The sequence below is a fragment of the Micropterus salmoides genome, unplaced genomic scaffold, assembly GCF_014851395.1.
Source record: "Micropterus salmoides isolate LMB-PRFRI ecotype aquatic unplaced genomic scaffold, ASM1485139v1 Ms_hic_scaffold_21, whole genome shotgun sequence".
NCBI classification, from domain to species: Eukaryota; Metazoa; Chordata; class Actinopteri; order Centrarchiformes; family Centrarchidae; genus Micropterus; species Micropterus salmoides.
The window spans coordinates 18,436,286-18,458,158 of record NW_024041262.1 but is presented as its reverse complement, the minus strand read 5'-3'; the positions used below and the strand labels follow the sequence as shown (position 1 = coordinate 18,458,158).

At 38.7% G+C, this 21,873-nt stretch overlaps 2 protein-coding genes across 2 annotated transcripts; one reads left to right on the top strand and one right to left on the bottom strand.

Moving 5' to 3' along the window:
• Positions 1 to 2,669: 2,669 nt before the first annotated feature.
• cript (cysteine-rich PDZ-binding protein) lies at positions 2,670 to 7,264 on the top strand. Its single transcript, XM_038735942.1, has 5 exons — positions 2,670 to 2,830; positions 3,035 to 3,100; positions 4,249 to 4,303; positions 4,476 to 4,579; positions 6,825 to 7,264. The coding sequence occupies exons 1-5, from the start codon at positions 2,815 to 2,817 to the stop codon at positions 6,887 to 6,889; spliced, it is 306 nt and encodes a 101-aa protein (XP_038591870.1). The 5' UTR covers positions 2,670 to 2,814; the 3' UTR covers positions 6,890 to 7,264.
• A 1,421-nt stretch (positions 7,265 to 8,685) lies between these two features.
• gch2 (GTP cyclohydrolase 2) lies at positions 8,686 to 13,041 on the bottom strand. The gene is given in 7 exon segments (XM_038735941.1): positions 8,686 to 9,174; positions 10,201 to 10,285; positions 10,425 to 10,456; positions 11,019 to 11,074; positions 11,900 to 12,009; positions 12,666 to 12,878; positions 12,881 to 13,041. Coding segments are annotated over 7 exon segments (678 nt in total). The 5' UTR covers positions 12,933 to 13,041; the 3' UTR covers positions 8,686 to 9,044.
• Positions 13,042 to 21,873: the final 8,832 nt, after the last annotated feature.

Below are 21,873 nucleotides of genomic sequence, written 5' to 3'. Positions count from 1 at the left end.
TGGACTTCCGCTTGGATTTCACTATAAAAGTCAAATTGTTTCCTTATGCTTGCTTGCAGATTCAGATACAGATTCCTTTTGTTGTCATTGCACATACAACGAAATTGAATGCATTCCCACACTACGAATAAAACAACCATCGCTACAAAATTATTAACATAAGGTTTTAGATATAAAATGTGTAAATTATTGAATCTGTAAAACAATGTGAAAAAATATAGTACCATCACTTATTGTTATATTGCTCTCCAGGATATCGCAGGTTTGCTGAATTGCAGTGGCCCTGTGTACAGGTGGTGCAGTTGGGAATATATATATACTCACAAGGTGCAGCTGAAATGCAAGTTCAGCTGTCAAGTTGAAGTGACATACAACTGACCCTGCTATTTAATTTAAATGATAATACCTTAATGTACCTAATGCATTAGGTATTCACATTGTACATTATTGTTTATGCCACCCAACAGTCATTACTCGTAATGCTATTTATGATATTTATAATGAGCAAAAGTGTATTAAAGCGAGTCTAGTTTATTCAATTATATGTCAGTATGCTTGCTATGGGATAATATTGACCTGTACTAAATGACACGAGCTGCCTTTGTGATTACATTTTTGTGTGTCTGTGTAGAAACTGAAAAATACAGTCTGAGAATTTCAAATATAGTCATTATTATTCTAAATATCCATATTCTCTGAAATAAAATACATCCAATTTTAGAGGCCTGACTTAATTGCAATGTCATCTGTCTTTCTGTATCATGTATGTGGTATTTCCCCTTTAATAAAACCTATTGTAATATTGAAAAGTCTTTGTATTTTGCTGTAGGATCAGTTGCCCCTTATAAAATGTTAAGTCCATCTGATATATTATTTGTAGATACAATTAAAGATTACATGGCAAATATCCCTTTCTACTCCATAGCAATCTAAATAATATTAAATGTACAGTCTAAATCTCAATAATCACATGTTTAACTGGATATATCTGGTGCTTACATTATTACTAACATATTCCCCAGTTGACCATATATTTTGCCAGTACAATGTCCAAAACATATCACTAGGTTATACCTTGTATGATGTTTCTGGCATATTTGTTTGAACTGAATTGTTTTAAATCAGTGTCTGCTAAGAATATAACTACATTGTCAAATGTATCTACATGGCAACTGTATTTATTATAACAGTATTGTAGTATCCAATACTTATGCATTTGACTCATAACAGTTCAAAATAGCACTGTAGCAGCAAGACAGAGGGTCAGTGACCTTTGGGGAGGTGTTCTACGGGGAGAGCAGTGATTGGTGGTTATGTAGGTTGAAGGGACTGAACCCTTCTATAGAATTTGACCTCTAACCCCTTGTTTTGTTACCTCAAAATAGTACTGTACCCTTCTATGGGTTTGACCTTTTACTTTGCAGACTCAAACCCTTCTATGGTACCTAACAGATACCTAAACATATCCTATATAAGCTATGTTTGATGTACAGAGAGACAGAGTGGTCATCAGGCTGGGTCACTCTCCAAGCTGCTGCAGAGCTTTTAATTGATGCTGAACTCTTCGACTTAATAAACTTTTATGATCAAGAACAGTGTCAAGCGGGTTTCTTCTCAACACATCATCGCAGCATTATTGTTCGGACACCACAGTATATATATAGATCATTTTAATATTGGAGAACTGTAGACTTTCTAGGATTTTTTAAGGAGAAACAGTGGTGTGAGGTTCTTGAACCTGTCTCTACCTATTTAGGCCACGCTCCAGTTGTTTGACCTAGGCCTATATATAGCTAGAAACACGTTATTTATCTATTTGGCTGTCAACGACTCTTAAATATCATGTACACCGAGGAATTGACCTCTACAAGACTAAGTGCCTCCTTCAGCGGACTTTTACGTTAAAGAAAAAGTACGAGTCTGCAGCAAACAGGAAGTATTATTTTGGAGGTATAAAGCATATGCCGCGTTCGAGACCGGTCGGAACTGGGTAATTTCCAAGCTTCTGTCTTCCGACCTCAAAGCTTTCCAGGTGCATGATGCCGAAAGTGAACGAAAACCATGGCTGACCATGACAAAGTGCACACACAGTTGCACCCTCAGCAGAGTTTTAGGTGTTACTTCAAAGGATGGCAGTTTAACTGCAACAACTGACATAAATAGCCTATACGTTACTAGTTAACTGTGTACCCCTCTAGCTACATCAGTTGGTAACCCTCAAGTCATTCAGTGTTGTAGGTTACACTTCCTAATGTTTTGGCATTTTTAACAATAACTTTTATGCAGAGAAGATGACTTTATGAGAGTCTTTACTGTAGCCAGCTACCTAATAGACCTAACATATTTCTACACCAATGTACATGTATAACAGGTTTTACTATATGATCGTATATGTATTATTTTAAATGTACTTTTTGTTGCCTTTTAGTTTATCGTTTACCATTTACAGTGTGTGCTTCCATGGGAGCTGCCATTGTTTTTCTAGTTGGAGATCGGAAATTTCCGAGTACCAAGTCGCTTGGAACGCAGCAATAGACTGTGTATAAAAGAGTCCAAAGACGTAAAAGTCATCCTCCAACCAATCACAGACGGTCAGGGAAGTTTTACCAGGATCTTATGTGACGGACGGTACTATCAGCCAATGAAATTTGAGATTGCCATCGCTTTGACCACTCAATCTGTTGCGAACACGAGAACGAGGGGAAAGCGACCGGAAGTTTACAAACATTATCCGAGGAAGATACGATTAAGCTAACGTTGTTCATTTTATTTTGACCAACGAAAAGCGACGGTTTAAACGAACAAAGAGAAAATATGGTTTGTGAAAAATGTACGTATGATACTGTTCAAATGATTCCTGTCTTCAAATCTAACCTAAAATTTTGCTGCTAACGAAGGCTGGAGATTCAGCACAGCTAACGTTGTGTTATGCTAACTGTTTTGATTCCTCTACTCATTGTATGGGTTTATGAACACCGACCCTGCTCTTTAGACTTTAATGTAATAACGATTTTTGTGTTACTTCTTATTTCAGGCGAGAAGAAGCTTGGTAAAGTCATCACACCGGACACCTGGAAGGATGGAGCCCGGAATACAACAGGTGAACTGAGGACAGAGGTTCAGTGAAAATGTGGTTTTATCATTAACTATTGTGCGTAAACCGTATTGTAATTCATATCGTTATATAGCTACATTGGGGTCAGGTTTTATAATGTAAAACTACAGCATCATTCGAGACAAACAAACAAACAATAGTGGAGTGGCAAAGCCTACATATTTAAAAGTCTCATCATAATTAATCATGTTACTGAAAAATTCTCTGTTCAAGGCTACTTTGAATATGCTGTTAGATGAGAGCAAAGTGAATTTGCATTTGGGTGGATACACTAGAAAGAAAATGTGTTTTTACCCATCAGACACTTAAAAAGAAACAATATGAAAAGTAGTAATACCTCTTGTAAAATAACTATGAGTGTCTTGTTATTTTTAGCTTCAAATAGCTTGTTTTGTTCAACAGTCTAAACCCCAAAGATATTTAATCTATACTTATATGAACAGATTAAACAGTGTACATATCAAAACACTAATAAAAAAAAATATATATATATATATATATATATATATAATACACAGAAACCACTATAGGTTAATGGCTACTTGCCATGTGCCTGCAGACATGTGGTAGTATTGTGTGTAGTAGTTTCTGACAGAATGGCAGGCTGTTTTTCAAAACAATCAGGACATCACCTTTAGTTTCGGTATGTAATGTTGTGTTCAGCAGTTTAACGTGTAAAAATAGATCCTTTTATCTCTCTGCTCCATTCTGTGCACTGTGATATATTTAGGTTGCCATGTCAGGTGTGACTCTTTCACTTTAGATAAAACTTCCAATATAGGCGAAATTCTTAGCCTAACCCGTCTATTCTACTGTTATATCTTGCTGGCATGATGTTTTTATACTATATGCACATTTTGTCTTCTTTGTTTTTGATGTAATACAAAAATTTATCACTAATCAACATAATTTTTTGCTTCCAAAGTTCAAGTGATAACTGCTTTGATTACAAAAACAAGCTTGACCTCCCTTTTTTTTTTTTTTTTGATTGACACACATTTTTTTAAGCCCGCACTGGACATTAATTATGCCTTTGTTTTGTTTTTTTGGGATCTTTTAATTGTGACATACTATAATGTAATGTTCCTTAGATTATAATTTTTAATGAAGTTCCTTCTGCCTCATTCACTCAGAGGGTGGTGGACGCAAGCTCAATGAAAACAAGATGCTGACTGCTAAGAAAGCCAGGTGAGTATGCTAAAACCCTGGCTTTAAGTCAAAAGTTAGTTAATGTGACTCATCACTTTGTTTGTGAGACAATGTCACCATCATTGTCTCTATTTTTATCTAAAAAGAGTAAGTAGTTTTTATCGCCAATTGTTGCACATTTACATTTATCATGTCCATTTGTCCCTCTTAGGTTTGACCCTTACAGCAAGACGGGCTTTGCTACCTGCAGGATCTGCAAGAGCTCTGTTCATCAGTCTGGATCACACTACTGTCAGGGCTGTGCATACAAGAAAGGTATTAACTCACCCACACCGCACTACATACTGAGCCGAAATCCTGATGAGTTTTATGTTCCACTAGTGACCTAAATTGCAAGGGAAAAACATGCCTTCTCACTTGCCTCTGTAGAGGCAAGCAGATGGTTTTGAGTTTGTTTGGCCATGTTTTCAGATTTTTGTCTGAGATTTCAATGTACCTGTTACCCTATAAACTTCACACACCACACTGTGATCAGGCTCTATTTCTCAGTAGAAATGTATTCTATTGAAAACAGCTGACAAAGAGGTCTGTGGATTATCAAGAATCAATAGGATGGGTTACTTTTACAGGTTTGTTTGAATGTGGTGTGTTTGCTGGCACCATGAAGCGGATAGTATTAGCTACAGAAAATCAGTCCTTGTAAAGCTGCAGTGGAGACACAATAAACAGTATAAACAAATAAAGGGCAGGTCCAAGTACAGTGCATAATAGCTTCATTACCAAATGGTTACACAAACATGATGATGACTTCTGTGGACTGTGCCCAAATATAGTGATAGAGCAGTTATCAGTCGGACAAATAATGGGGCAGTTATCTGGCATTTTGATATAATCGGCATGAGCCAATACCGGCACTCATCATAAGGCCGATGTACAAAAAAAAAAAGTCTGTAGCCTTATCAGTGTGGCTAATGTGGAACAATGTTAGCGCTCCCTCTTGTGAGTTTTGTGAAGGTGGTGAAAATCAACATCTGTCACCAACCGCCTTTTTAAAATGTTTACACTTCTCTACTTGTTAACATTTTCTAACTGTTGAAATCCACAGCATAACTTGATCTATTTTTCTATTGCATTCATTAATAAAACTTCCATATGAAACAACACTTTATGTGGACTTCACCGTGGAAAGGTTAAACAGAAAAGCCACAATAACATTAACATAACAAACCGATGTTCAAGCACCATCTCCAGTTCATATGGTGCAGAGGCAGGAAGATAGTCACTGTGTATGTTTCAAATTTAGAGGACCTCACAATATACTTTTAGCAGCTTTTTACTGCTGATTATTTATATTTAACTTCACAACTGCTCTAAACATGCTGCTGTGTTTTTGAAATTTGAATGTATCTTAACTTTTCAGGCATCCATTGGTTTACATTCATTTTCATAGGGTAGAAAATCTGTCAGCACACTATAGAAATATACTGTTGTGCAAATCAAGTGTATTTCCTTAATAATATCCCAAAATCACAAACCTGTCTCAGACTGTCAATGTGAGGCTCCTTCTATTCTTAGACCCTTGATTAAAAAATGCACCTAAAAAGGGAGAAACCTCAGGAAAAGCAACAGAGGAGGGTTCCCTAGTCCAGGATGGACAGGCATTCAATCGGTGTGCTATATACAGTAGTAGGCAGAAGTACAATATGGAGAGACAGTGACACAGTTACATATAAAATGTACATAACATAATATTCTATTAGGGCTGTTCGATATGGCAAAAAATTAATAACCTGATATAGATCATTTCAATCTGTCGTGCAAGATTCAACCACAGCAAGTCAGCCTAAAAAATGCCAGTGACTCTGTTACTAGAAGGCATTTTCAACTGGAACTCGGATATTCCTCTGCATTATAAACGTGGGGTAATTGAGAACTTAGAAGGGAGAAATCCAACACCATGACAAATTATACCATGATAGAGTGAACAACGACACAGCAAGTAATGTAAATAATGTTAGGTAGGTTGTGGATTAGCAAACTGACGCTACTTGCTGCTGCAAAGCTAAGCCAATGTAAAGCTAACTTTTCCACGCTGCAAAGGTGAGGGAACGGCCTCACCAAAATATTACGGTAAAGTGTGGAATTTGCGACGCTACGATATAAACTATAGAGCATAATTGTAAACGATAGACGTTTTTCTATTGTCAAATGATATAGTCATATCGCACAGCCATGTATTCTATATATATATATATATATATAATATATATATCTGTTTTTGCAGCTCTAACATTGAAAATGGTTGCAGACTCGCAAGTTCCAAGAATATTATAATTGATTTTCATACTGTGCATAAACGTCTAAAAACAATGACTGCCTGCGAAGGTACAAAATAAATCGACCGCTATAACATGCGTTTAAAAATGGATCTGCAAAAATGTTTTGATTTGAAGTTTAGAAGCATGACCCAGAAAATGCCACTGGCATGGTTCTTTACATTTTATATCTTCCTTCTTCGGCTATGTTTCTTAACTTCTGTCCTTCTTTTTTGTCTCTCCAGGAATCTGTGCAATGTGTGGAAAAAAAGTTTTGGACACAAAGAACTACAAACAGACATCTGTGTGACAGCCTGTCGATCAGAGAACAGCTACAAGGATGAGACTGATGGTGCATGTTTGTCCTAGGTCACATTTTCAGGACAGTGTCCTGTCATAGACACCTATGACTCTTTACTGTTATTCTTCCCACCTTCGTGAAAGAGAGAGATTTGGAGGTGGCTTTGCCCTCTTATTATATAAAGCCACTGGAACTATTAAAGTGGCCATACCACCAGTTATCACCTGCCCCTCAAGTTGAGGCTTCTAGATTTTTCTGTATATTTTAAATTCAATACTTAGACTTGGATTCTTTGCTTTTTAAAAACAGATTTCTGTATGTAATATATGAAGTGTTGCATTTTTGAGTGAATTAAAGCATTCAGTAGGAGTACATTTGACAGGATTATTTGTGCCTCTGCTTGAAGCCATTATGGGTATAATTTTAGCCTCTTACGCACAACATACCCATGTTTGTCCTGTATGGCTGTAATAATTGGTTTTCTCTTACATAATCAGATTTGGAAACTGCATGTTGCACAGTCTCCTCCCCCTGCATCATTGCTGTTGGAGATAGAGGTTACAGTTCATAGGTTGTTTGACATAAGGCTCCTCCTTTTGATATTTAAATGCCTTGCACTCCCTCAGGCCTTCAACCACATGTGCACACACTTGCTTATATGTCTCATTGATTTATGCTGTTGTACCACATCACAAAAACAGCACTAGTCTCCAGCTAATACAAATAATGTATGGTAGGTAATGTTTGGATGTAGCAGATGAGCCAGATGTTCAAGCCAGTTTATTAACCTGAAATAAAAAAAACAATCCACTTACAGTCCAGTTACAAGTCTGCAACTATAACTGATTATGTAATTCTGGATCCTCTAGTTTGCTTCTTATATCACTGCCTTTTTGCATTCAGGGTTATCGTTATAATATCCCAGTTTATACCTGTTAATACGGCCAACTCTATAGAGCATTTAGTGTTCAAATTAGAATGTACTGTATAGTATATATACTGCAGTTTGTATATGTAGAATAATGTATAGAAATAAGTGTAGTTTACCATTTAGGACTTTTTAGGGATGGAAAAAATGGTCGGTTTACCACTTTGCTTCAAACTGAAATATTTCAACGAAAGTGTGTACAGAGGTCCGTGATCACCAGAAGGCGAAGATCCTACTGACTTTGGTGAACCCCTGACTTTTCCTCCAGGAGGTCAAAGTTTTCCCCCTGTGAAATATCAACATGATGGGTTTACACAAAATCTCGTACAGACATTTATGGTCCCAATAGGATGAATTGTAATGTTTCTGTGTGAACACACTACATACTCTTAGAATTTGCATGTAGTATGAAATCGAGACACTGAAATAAACACAACACAGAAACCTTTCCTTGGCCGTTAACATCTTTTTGACATGCACAAAGAAAGATCAACAACTTTCATATTGTTTAAGCTAGTTTATTTAAGCACAGTGATCATTTTTATACCATCTATTCAGGACATCATTTACTCTACTCTTTGGACTACAGATATAATAATTTTGATTAGTATCTTAAAAATTTCATATATTACAAAGACTATAAATGTATTTATAAATTACTCAAAGTTCATTAAATCATTAAAATCCGTGGATTCTAAATATGATTATAAGGAAAAGAAAAGGTGTTAAGAGTACCACTTTGCAATAGCACCAATGAAATTCCCATCAAATAAAGTGACTGAAAATCTTAACTAATGTGGCATTACATTTCACTCAGGTTTCACATTTTATGTAGTTATAAAACCTGTAGTTATGAAACCTGAGTGAAATGTTATAATGCCACATTAGTTAAGATTTTGCTTAAAGAATGTGGCATTTTGTTTTGATATTGCCATGTAAGACTATAAAATATCTACCAAAGGCACCAAAAATGTGTCTCTCATTTCCTATAATGTTCACAGTGATTTCAAATGATAGATTTCAGCAACAGGATTGAAATCTACCAGGCATTTTGAGGTGAGCTCCAGAGTAGGCTTGGATACAGCATCAAACAGCAGCTTTGTTGTTTCCAGCATGTTTCCTGCTATTAGTTTTTGTTTTCTTAAAGTAAAGTCAGTTGTGGATGCACTGTTACTCTAGAGCTTTCAGTGTGCAACTGTATAAAGAGGCTTTGGAGTGAATGGTGTATGACATTTGTTAAGTGTGCTTTGAAAGGGTCAGGAACTCCTCCCGGGTTTTGGGGTCTTCGAGGTAAAGTCCCACCATGGCGCTCGTCATTGTGCGGCTGTTCATCTTCTGGACGCCACGCATGACCATACACATGTGCCTGCAAACACACACATGGCTCAGATTTGCAGCTGCAGCGTTTGACATGCTTTGAGGAGGGTCTTTGACCTATAGAACATGTGTTCAAAGGCCACAATTTTACACATCAAAGTCTGTTTAGGGGTACATGTGAACAAATGTGTAAAGTCAGTGTCAGTCAGGGTTTAATTAAAAATGAGCATTCAGCAACCAAAAGCAAGTGCTCGTACCAGATAAGGTAAGGTTGTACAGTGTATCGATTCAACCAGGAATGCGTTTTATTGCTTATGAATTCAACTTTTAATTTGTAAAAGGAAAAACTGTGTTAATTATTTTAATGGTTGCACAGAGTACATGCCAATTCCCATAATTGCATCCACATTTCCCTCACTTGCGTCTTTTCCTTGAATCTTAGTCCCTCCCACAAATGAAACTATAGTTTCTACTCGACGCACAGGAATTTCCAGGCTCACGAGACTGAAGGGAAATGACAATTACAATATTGCTGGAAGACAACAGGCTCCCCTTCTCTCCCAGACAATAATATTATCCATGATACCGATTCAGACACAGAAGAGAAATCGTTCTCTTCTCCTTAATGAATGAAGACGGTAGTGGTTCTTTTGTGAATCGACCTACACAAACACACAGTTTCATTGCTTTCAACTATATGAAGAATCAGCAAACAGAATCTAAAACCTAAGAGTATTATACTTGAGCTGGTTCTGTTATTTGTCAATTATATTAAGTATAAAACTGCAGTGATGGTGTGGTGTGGGTTCAGATCAGTCACTAACACATTTTGCAATAAAGGACTGTGTCAGTCCAGTAAAAGACTGCTGCCAAAGTTGGTCTTGTGTATCCTCATTCATGTCTTCTCAGAGCATAAATTAGAGCCTTTGTAATGGCCTTCGTGATGGCAGACTGGAATAATTCTCGCTCAAATAAGGGAAATGGCTTTATGGTAACATTTTTACATTTTGCCTGAGGTATCAGGACAGCTTTAAATCATACAGATGATGATGAAGAAGGTGGTGTGTGTACTTACACTGCTTCAATAATCACAGCTACACCTTTTGGCTGCAGGGCCTCTGATATTCCCATGGCAATCTGCTTGGTCAGACGCTCTTGAACTGAAATCAAACAAAAGTATGGCACACATGTAAACATGATAACACCAGACTGCATATAAACTCTTGGTTAAACTGGAAGAAAAGTGCTCTGACTGTATGCAAAGCCTTTTGATATTGCGCAGTGTCTTTGGTCGCTCACCTTGGAGCCTCCGACTGAAGAGCTCCACAATCCTGCAGAAACCAGAACATAAGCAAAACAGAGAGGTCTGATTATAGATCAGACGTAATAATGATTAATCATTTGTTAAACACAGACTGGCATCGGTCCCTGACCCGCGGCCTCTAGTCTGGCAATCCAACTGTACAGACCCTTCATCTGTGAATGATTCACCCTACAGAACTCTCTGAATCAGTCGTGCAAGATTCAACCACAGCAAGTCAGCCTAAAAAAAACCAGTGACTCTGTTACTGGTATTCTGGGTTTGTATGTTCAGAGATGGTGTGATATTTTAGGAAAGGGAGAGGAGACAGACAGAGAGGCTGTGAAAATAAGTGCTGATTCCCACAGGTCCGAAGGGATTTTCTCATGGCTCGAGAGCGGATAGAGTTTAGATTTGTGTCTGTGAGTGTGCTTGATGAGGGGACTAGATGATGGCCATTGGGCTTAGACTTAAGCCTCCAGGTCAATGCACTGACATAACAGAAGAACGCTGCCACCCGGCACTAACACCAGAAACATACACCCACAGTGACAGCACAAGGGTATAATGTGTGTGTGCATGCGCTGTGTTACCTTGCCAGCTTGCTTAGTCCCACCACTTTTTTGTTGGGAATGTACCCGATGTGAACCTGAAGAGAGATGGCAGCCAATGAAAGCAGAGGTCACATTATCAGAGTGAAGGAAGGTAAATATTAGCAATTAAATTCTGACACTGACCTCACAATCCTTAGAAACACACACATACACAGCACACATCAGCTCGTAAGCAGAAAAACAAGACAGTGACACCCACATGCATGAGCCTGCACAAATACAGTGTTTCAGGCAAGGGCAGACTGGCCATTGGGAGGACCGGAAGTTTTCCGGGTGGGCCACAGGAGAATTTGGCTGATAAACCACATAGTAATAAAACAGAGACAAACAACTGCAGTTGAGAATCGATTGGATCAACTGGCAAGTAGTGAGTGGTTACTGGCCAGAATATAAAGAAGTGGTTGAAACGTGGACCTAACCCCTAGCCCAATTATTTGTGCTTCAATGGATAAAAACTTTAGAAGAAACACAAAGGTGGTGCTAAAAAGTTAAGGGAGAAAAAAAGTTGCTAAGGGCAGGTGCAGTTAAAGACTTTTCTTTTGGTGCTGCTGCTACTTCTACAGCCACAAAGAGCCAGATAGGGGTTTGTAGTTTTGACTTTTTGTACTTTAATGGCTCATTTCATGATGTACTATACTTAAATAAAATTCTCAAGAATGCAGGAAAAAGGTATTTAAATCCCCATGCTTATTTTGAAGAATGGGTTGACCAGGGACAAATTCCCAGGCCATTTATTTGCCCCAGTCCACCCCTTGTTTCAGGCCAGTTATTTGTAATATCTGCTTTCAACCCAGAAACACACTGTCTTTACACTGTCTTTAAATCCCTTACAGTTGGTATGCATAAATACACAGACTTACCTTGCCATAAAAGGGCACCAGGTGATGTTCACACAGTGAAAACATATCTATGTCCTTCACAATCACCATCTCATCGTGGTCTTCGTCAAATATGGCATCATTTAAAATGTCTAGGGGCACAAACACACATTAACATACTTTAAAGTATCATCCACTTAAATGTTAGAATGTAGTGAAACATGCCCATAAATCCTATTGCTTTGTCCCACAAACACTCCAAAACCTAAATAAATTCAGTATTTCAGTAGAAGAAAATTGTCAACTCATGTCATCTGTGAAGCTGGAACTACTTAAAATTTGGCATTTTTTGCTTGAAAAACGTTATTTTTTGCACATTGACTAATCGATTAATTGTTGCACCTCTAAACTCTTGACATATTTTATAGCTGCTGTAATCTAACAGATTTATGAATATAATTATAATAAATAGCACTGCCATAAAATAATACAAATGTTCACTTTTGTGGAAATGACTTCTTTAGTTGTTTGTATTTTGCTTCATTATTATTGTAGGCTATATTAATCTGATCATAAGGTGTTCATAACATAGGGGTGGTAAACACATTAATGCCATCCCATGCAAATTTCAGCACTGCAAGACAGTGTGCAGAGGTTGTATATTTTTATAGTCACTCAGAGTTTAGTTTTCTCATTAATCGAGAATAAGATACAGTACGATAGATGGGCCATATCACATTAATAACGGTATAATTACACAAGAGCATCTTCCATTGTAAAGCTCACAGAGAGAAACCTGTTGACTCACCGTGGATGTTCTCATGGTAGCCCTTGGTGAGGAACTGCATGGCCTTGGCGGCGCGTAGCGGCGTGCGCAGCAGTCCCTGTCGGTCCGTGTCCTCCCCGAGCTCGTGGAGGATGCTGGTGTAGGCGGCTTCGAGCGCAGGTAAGCGGGACTTGTTTTCCTCCTCTTTGCGGGACGTCTCGTGCTTGCGGTGCACGGAGGACTTCTTGGTGTCTACAGGTCGCCGAAGCAGTTGTTGCAGTGCAGCTCCTCCAAGGTGTGCACTTTCATTACAGTGGCAGTCCATAGGATCGTTTTTGACTCTGGAGGAAGAGAAGAAAAGGTGAGAGAAGTGAAGCTGAGTTAACCTGCAGGTCTGGTAGACTTAACATTTTTACCCGTGCTTTCCGGCTTATAAAGCCTAAAGCCACTGCCGCGTGCGCATCGGGTTCCCATTCGTCGAGGTGCCACCTACGTCAAAACATTTGGTTTCGTCAGCAGTGTTAAATTTTACGCAGAGAACCCCCTCCCAAAGTAAGTAAGACATCCGAATTTTCTGCATCTTATCACTTCAGCCTACTGAAGCCGATCATCATCCGTCTCCATTCATTAGTTCTGATTATGTTACTTTACCAGAAACTACACTGACCACTCTCATTCAAAGCTCATGACTTCAAGTAGAGCTCAGACATGATTTTTGTGCAGTTAGGCCTACACCTATTAAGTCTCTGAAGTTGAACTTCCATAAATCCAATCTTACAGAAACCATATCCAAATGAAATGCCTTGATAATCCACAAACAATACATGAAAAACACAATGTATTAAATCATAGATCAGTGTAGTAAATGAAGCTGCATTGTAGGCTATGTGGCCCTACTGTAAAATGTTTATTGTCTTGGCCTAATTAACGTTATATAGCGTAGCGTTATATTACTGTGTTACTCCCAGCACTGTACAGCATTATAAACAGATCTGTTAAAAACTGATAGTCTAACAATGGTGTAGGAAGTCGGAAATCAATTGGTCAATTACAGGTAGCCTAACTCACAGAAAAAAACTGGGTGGCTGTTAACTGAACTGCCTTATAGTTTTTACCTTATAGCTTCTGTCTGTTTTCCCTGTTGGTGTAAGTTTTGTGGTGATCTGTCTGCTTGTGTCTTTATTAGTTTATATTTCTTCCTCTGGTCTGTTATGTGTTCTGTAACCTGTGTTCCGTCTGTTCCCCCAGTTGTCACTTTGTCTGCCTGTCTCTCTCTGTTTTCCCTGTTGTCTCTCTGCCTGCCTCGTTAGCCTCATGCTCCTCACCTGTGTTGCTCCCGCCCTGCTTGTTGTCTGTGTGTATATATACCTGGTGTTTCTGGCTGTTTTTTGTTGGGTCACTGTTTATTGTCACCCAGTGTTGTAGTGTGTTCGCCTGTTGTCAGCATCACTTGTTGTGTCTCCCTGTTTCCCTGCTCGTTTTGGTTTTCTGTTGGACAACCTTTGTTTTGGACTTAGTCTATCAGCCACTCAGTCTGTAAGTGTGCTCGCTTTTTGTTTCCATTAATAAATTCACTGAACTGTACCTGCCGGCTTTCGTGTCCTGCATTTGGGTCGTACTACCTGCCTCCACACCACTGAACGTGACACACCTACTACATCCAATAAGCAGCAGGAGGCTCGTCATCGTGGCATCTATGGTAATTGTACACAGTTTATGGGTACAATAAGAAACTGTTGAGAATACAGTTATAGGGGATGGTTGTACTGGTTTTCTGTCTCAGCATAACTTGAAGGAATTTTGTGTTGTGCTAAAGCCTTCTCACATTTGGCACAAAGTACCCTTCCTTGTCTACTACAAATAGAAATGTGTCCAACTTCACCAGCTATATTACAAGACGTTCCATTGTTACAACCTGCACCACTATCCGGTAAGTTGTAAACAACCTGGGGGAAGTTTTAACAATAAGAGTGAAGAATTTAAAATTAAGACCACACAACAAAATATGTATCTGAAAAAATGTATTGCACTGCTCTGCATTGTTCCAAAAAAATATATATATATACCGTCTCATCTGAAAATCAGTGTTTTGGCTGTAAATTTTGCATACTTCTTCACCCAGCCATGAAATGGAAGTGGTCATATATGTAATTAATCACATGACTCTGAGGTCATCCCTTCTAGGGGAAAGTGGTGCTTTTACAACTTTCCCTTTTCTACAACCATCCCCTGTTCTCTGCTAATACTGTGAAAACAACTAACTAATTTACCCTACAGTCAGAAGGCCTATTAGATGTTATAGAAGTTAATTGTCTATTCCCTTCTTTCAGGGCCACTTGGTCGTTGTCCTTTTTTTGGGATTTGTTTGCTTTTGGACTTTCTATCTCGGTTACTAGACTTTTCTGCTCCTTTGGTTTTTGTTTGCTGTTGATGAACTGCTGTTTCTGGTTGGGTCCAATCCATTGTGTTCTCTGTGCTTGACTAAACGTGACATTTTAGTGACCTAATGATTTCATAAAACATCATACTAAGTTCAGTCCCTAGCCTATTAAACCTTAAGTCTGAAGTGAATGTCGCAAGGAACATTTCCTGAGCTCTGATGTTAAAATAAAAGATTGCACTTTAAATCGAAGACAGTGTTTAATTTGAAAATGGAGTTGAAAATCAGTTGTTTTTTGCGGTCAGTTCATGGATGTATAATAAGACCTTATAATTCACCCAAAAATCAGTTAGTATTACTATATTTAGATTTATAGTTCTGTTTTCCCAGAATGCATTGAAAATATACAGTAATATACTGTACACAGTTTATAGCTACAGAAGGAAAGTGGAGGCCTGGGATGTTTGTAACACTTTTTGTCTCTGCACCTATAATTTGCAAAACGTTTTGTGTTAGAATTCTCACATTTGGAACAAAGTACCCTTATTTGTCTAGTACAAATAGAAATTTGTCCAAATTTTCCAACTATATTACAGAATTAATTGTTATTTTTGTCCATGAAGTTCCATTGTTCCAACCTGCCCAGTAGTACTACTGTGGTAAGTTGTAACAAGAAGATTGAAGAATAAAAAAACTGAGACCACACCAGCAGGGATGGGGATCGATAATCGGTTCTAAAAGGACCCAGTTTCATCCATCCATCCTTCATCAACCGCTTATTCTGTGTACAGGGTCGCGGGGGGCTGGAGCCAATCCCAGCTGACATCAGGCGAAAGGCGGGGTACACCCTGGACAGGTTGCCAATCCAGACCCGTTCCAAACTTTCTCAAAACCCGAGCTTATAGATACTGCTATCAAGAGCAGGTCCTATAATGTAACGTTATATCATGAGTGTCAAATCTGATTTGTCAAATGAAAGTAAATTTTTTGACCAAAACTAATTCAAATCAGCTTTATTGTTTTGTGTCTGTACTATTGTAGATAACATTGTTTGACTTATATTAGATTGAAATGTAGTTTCTTAAGCAACATGTGATGCATTTTTTCCTTTCTTATTTCAAACCACCATGCTAATACAGCTAGCTAAACAATGGCTGACCGGGGTGAGGTAGTAGGCTGTAACACTTCTTTAAAAAAGTGTTAGAACCATCCACTATACATCCAACTGAGGACTTTCTTGATTTTAATATTTTACAGAGTATCCATTGCAATCTGGGCCCGCCAAGCCTGCACTCCAGGGTTACCAGCATTCATTTGTCAGCTCTGCTGTCACGATCGTGGTGTGGAGGCAGGTTGGAGGACACAGAGCGGAGCAGGTATAGTACAACGAAGGGTTTTAATAAACAAACAAAAGCGAGCACACTTACAGGTGAGTGGCTGAATAACTGAAATCCAAAAGTACAGGGAGACGAGACAAGACGAGACAAGACAAGACAGGCTGGTTAGGCAGGCAGAGAGTACACGCACGACAGACTGGGGGGTAACATGAACAATGACCGGACAAGGACAAGACAGAAACACCAGGTATATATACACAGGGACTAAAGAGCAGGGCGGGAGCAACACAGGTGACAGACATGAAAACAGAGAGACTAGACATGACAAGCAGACTATATAATAGATACTGGACACTAGACAGGACAGAACCCAAAACTCAACATACTAAGGCAGATACTAAACTCAAAAGTGCAACACAAAGGATGGCCAACCGGCAGAGTGTGACATCTGTAACCAGTACTCCCCATTCACATGTTGTTCACATGTTGCTGTGTGCACTAGATCTTTTCCCTAATCAGTCTCCATTGATGGAGAGGGAATAAAAGCGTATAGGCAGCTTGTGAGAAGTGCCGGTGCGCAAGAAAAAGTCCCAGTACGTCAAAGAGGAAAATATAGAGGTGCTGGTACTGCAAGCTCTAACTATCACTCTGATTAAGAATATACATACATTGACACACACCTTTTTTTTAGTTATATTTAAGGATGTACAACGATGTTCTTTGATTAAGTACATTGTAGTAGTAAGTATACTGTTAAGTAAGTTTATTCTATAGACAAATTTATATAAACATACATGCACATGAGTCAATCACACATAGTCTGGCACAGTGAGAGAGAAACGTTCTTTTATTTCACTATACCTGTTTATGTAGCATATCATATGGTGTGGCATCCAATTTTGCTTCTTTTGTCTAATTGTTACAACTTACCCCAGCATGTGTTACAACCTACCCCAGTATTGGGGTACCAACCTCAAATTGCACTAATAAATGTAGAACATTTTAAGGTATGAATGTAGTTTCTAGCTGAAAGACATGAAGATACTGAAGAATTGTGAGAAAGTCCCAAGTGTTGTGAAGACTTTACCTGAAATATTTAGAAAGGGGTATGAAGACTTGGAAAAGTTTCAAATTGGGTAATTAGTATGTGACATAAGGGTACCAACTCCCACTGGAGGTCCTGGCTGAGGATGGTGCCCAGGAAGTGTAATGACTCCACAGTGTCGACTGTAGAGGCACAGAGGGTGATTGGGGTAGGTGTGTTGCTGGGCTCTTCTTGAAAACCACAAACATCTCCACTGTCTGCAGAGCATTGAGGTCCGTATTGATCTGGCTGCACCAGGAACCCACATGGTCAGAGCCCAGTGAGGGTGGTGTCATCTGTACACTTCAAGAGCTTGGTGGTCTTACTACAAAACGCAAAAACCCACCAAAATTATTGCAAACACTAGCAAGCTAATGCTAATAATACTAATAAAACATCCACCCTGCCCGCCACCTCCAAAATATGAATTTCTTTATTATTTTCTTTCGTTTTTGTCATATATTTTTAGGCTTTAAGGCAAAGTTGCTTAAGAAAATGTTTTATTTGTATGGTTTTTGTGTATTTTGTTAGATTTATTTCTATGGATGTACAGGCAAGCCAAAAGTCACTATGTGTTGGTTGATAATAATAAGTTTAATATTTCAGTGAAATGCGAGGAGTTTGATAGCAAATGGATAGTATTATAAGCAATATGTAGACAGTCAGGGGGAGAAACCGGACATCTTGTGTGCTCAGGAATCATAGCTGAAACCCAACTGTATGGATATGTGGCAATTAGGCACTAGAGGAAAAATTGAGGGAGAAGGGGGCTGCGTTAAACAAGGCACTCCTCACAGAGTAATGACTATTGGAAAAGGAATATAACAGGAGTATGTGGTGGTGGAAGTTTGGGTGGAAAGGAAGGAATTAGTGGTTATGAATTACTCTAAATCTTGCAAATTGAACAAACACCACACAAATTGAACAAACTGCACACACACACACCATCAATGCACATAACTCACTATGGGCTAGTGGGAGAGATGTTAAATGCCAGGTCTGATTAAATGATGAAAGTAAAACAAGAATAGAAGTAAACAAAGGGAAGGAGTTGACACTTGATCTTACAATGGTTTCAAATAATATTGCTACCATTTGCGATTGGAAAGTGTACTAAGAGGGAACCATGGGTAGTGACAACTATCTGTTATATGCACGATATAAATGAATGCACTAGACATGGGTGGAAAATGGGTGTTTGGGAATGCTAAGTGGGAGAAGTTCAAATCTGGAAAAATGTAAAATTGTAACAGCTGGTATGTAGTTGCCACTTTTAGATATCATGTGGTATGACCTCAGAAAAACAATGAATATAAAGTTATTTCTGCCAATATTTGTTTTGATTATAAATTTCATGGAGTTCTTTTGTAGGAAGCCTGTTTGTTTTGTTTAGGTTGCGTGTTCTCTCCCTGTAAATTTTGACTAAATTAGAAAATATCATGTGGTGCAACGAAATATCATGTGGTGCGAAAAGTTGTTTCCATGATTGGCAATTTAGTTTTTGTCCTTTTATATTCAATATATGACATTTTCATATAAAGTACTTTTATTGTAGTATAATTTGGAATACATTTTTCTGCAATTTGACACACTTTTCTTACATTTCAGAAACAACGGATTATTTTTATTCTTTGTACAATATCATGAGAAAAATGCCCCCCAAAAAATTTAGAACTTGTAATTTCACTTTGGTAACTATGCAATATTAGTAATATCAGCGCTGGATTGAAAACTAGAAGTAGACATTAATAAGAAGCTTGTGTTTCCCCCAGAAATAGTGGCTACAACACTCCGGCCAGACATGGTCCTGTGGTCTCCAACAACAAAACTGGCATATGTTGTGGAATTAACAGTACCATGGGAAGATGGGTGTGAAGAGGCATAGGAGAGGAAAAAAACAAATATGGCAGCTGAAGCATCCCAGAACGGCTGGAAGATCAGCATCTTCCCAGTAGAGGTGGGATGCAGGGGATTTGTTGCCACATTTACTATTAGTTTGCTAAAAAAAATAGGGGTGAAGGGTCGCTCCCTCCAACAAGCCATCAAGTCCATGTCAAGTGCTGCTGAAAAAAGCAGTAACTGGCTCTGGATCAAGAGTAAGGAGCCCAACTGGGCAGCAAGATAGAGACAGATGGTATGCAGTCAGGCTTAGGCCTGACTCAGGGAGAAGGACGCCCCTGCCATGCAGAGCCCATCAGGGACATAGAGGGGTATGGCATGGAGGGGGGTGTAAGTTACCTGGGACACTGGGTACACTGTTTAGCCCTCTGGAGACGTCGTGGGCTTAAATCAGCGAAACGTTGATGAAGCAGGGTGCCCATCTGATGACCCCAATGACATACCTTACCCTCCTTCTTTTTCATCACTTCACATCGACTGCTACTGTCAAGAGTTTCCTCTTAAAGGGATTGAAACATCTAGTTCTATTAGCTTTACATACTGTCTTTTTACTTGCAAAGGTTTTATTGCACGTACTTACAGTAACGAGCGTAGCTGTCATCAACTATTAGAGAAAGTTTGGAATTGGGTCTCGATCCCCATCCCTACACTGGACTGAACCGCACATTAGGCTATTCAAAATAGGCGAACATTACTCAGGCAGTTGTGACTACTGTGGGCAACAAGAAACTGTAGAGCATGTTATGGTAGGCTACACTATCAGAAGTATGAGGAAGAACGAAAGCAGCTGATTCAAACCCTCAGAATTATAAAAGTAGGTCTACACTTTGATTTATTAGATTTAGAAGAGATGAGTGCCATCGAATTGTATTTCACTATAGAGTAACCAATGTGACTGTGAGGATATGAGTTTTTGTTTGTTCATAATGTAAGGACTAATTATTCTGATCCACACTCTATACCAGTTGGTGGCGGTACTGCATCAATTTGTTGTTTTCCAACCGCCAATAAAATTAATAAAGAAGAAGAAGAAGTAGTAGTTTCCTGAACACAGTTAAAAATAATAGGACGGATAGATAATACAGTAAAAAGTTTATTGGAGTATGGAGAAAGTGTGGAGGGTAGGAAATGGATATTTGGTTTTCTGAGGGCGACTAGATTAGATAGGCAGATTTAGTATGAATGGAAGCAAAGGGTAAATAAAACCTGAAGGTGGCAGTAATGCAACTCAATAAGGAAACCTGGAAAAGATGCCAGCAGACCTGGAAGCTATAGACCAATTGCCTTGACGTCTCATATCTGTAAGTTATTGGAACGTATGGTGAATGAGAGGTTAACATACTTCTTGGAGGAAAGAGAAATGGTGGCATCATACCAAAGCGGTTTCAGGAAGGGAAGGAGTACCATAGATCCAGTGCTGGGACATGAAGATGAAATAAGGAAAGCCCAAGTAAATAAAGAGACAATGGTTGCAGTATTTTTCAACGTGGAAAAGGCATATGATATGTTATGGAAGGAAGGATTGCTAATTAAACTAAACCTTATGGGTGTTGGAGGAAGAAGGTTCAATTGGATTATGGACTTTTTAAATGAAAGAACTATTCAGGTGAAGATAGGAGCAGAACTATCTAGCCAATATATAGTAGAAAACAGGACACCTCAGGGGAGTGTAATAAGTCCAACTTTATTTTCCATTATGATAAATGATGTATTTGTAAACATTCCAACAGATATGGGGACATCATTGTTTGCAGATGATGGAGCATTGTGGAAAAGAGGGAGAAATGTGGAATATGTAGCTAAGAAAATGCAAGATGGAATTAATCAAGTCGAAAAGTGGGGAACAAAATGGGGATTTAAGTTTTCAGTGGAAAAAACAAAAGTTATGTTATCGTTTTTTGGGAGTATATATTGATGTGAGACTAACATGGAGGGAGCATATTAGATATGTAGTTGATAAGTGTAAAAAAAGTTATAAATGTCATGAGGTGTCTTGCAGGATTGGGGTGGGGAGTGGATGTAGCATCGCTGAAATACATATATATAGCCTTAATAAGATCAAGGTTAGATTATGGAAGTATTTTATATGGTTCGGCAGCCAAATCTGTGTTAGCAGACCTGGATGTTATACAAGCTCGGGCTTTAAGAGTGTGTGTAGGAGCAGTTAGAACCTCCCCAGTATGTGCTCTCCAAGTAGAAGCAGGTGAAATGCCATTGTGGTTGAGGAGGAAGCAGCTGGGGGCTAATTATTGGGTCAATTTAAGAGGGCATGGAGATAGCCATCCAGCAAAAAGGGTGCTGCAGACGTGCTGGGAGAAGCAGACAACACAAAAAACAAGTTTTGGGTGGACAGGAGAGCAAATGGCAAGGGATACAGGGGTATATGATAAAGAGTTTGGCGCAAATGTGGTGTGGCCTATCAGACCTGTCTGGGAATTAGAAGTACCATGTGTAGATTTGGAACTACATGAGATTAAACGCAATAATAAGAATGCCGATTTAACTAGTGTATACTATAGCTATAGGGAAAGTAAGTATAAGGAAAGTATT

Bases quoted from the DNA above. Each gene is read 5' to 3' on its own strand.
- cript (XM_038735942.1), top strand. The intron at 3,101-4,248 runs GTGAACTGAGGA...TCATTCACTCAG, and splicing joins TGGAGCCCGGAATACAACAG to AGGGTGGTGGACGCAAGCTC. The intron at 4,304-4,475 runs GTGAGTATGCTA...TGTCCCTCTTAG, and splicing joins CTGACTGCTAAGAAAGCCAG to GTTTGACCCTTACAGCAAGA.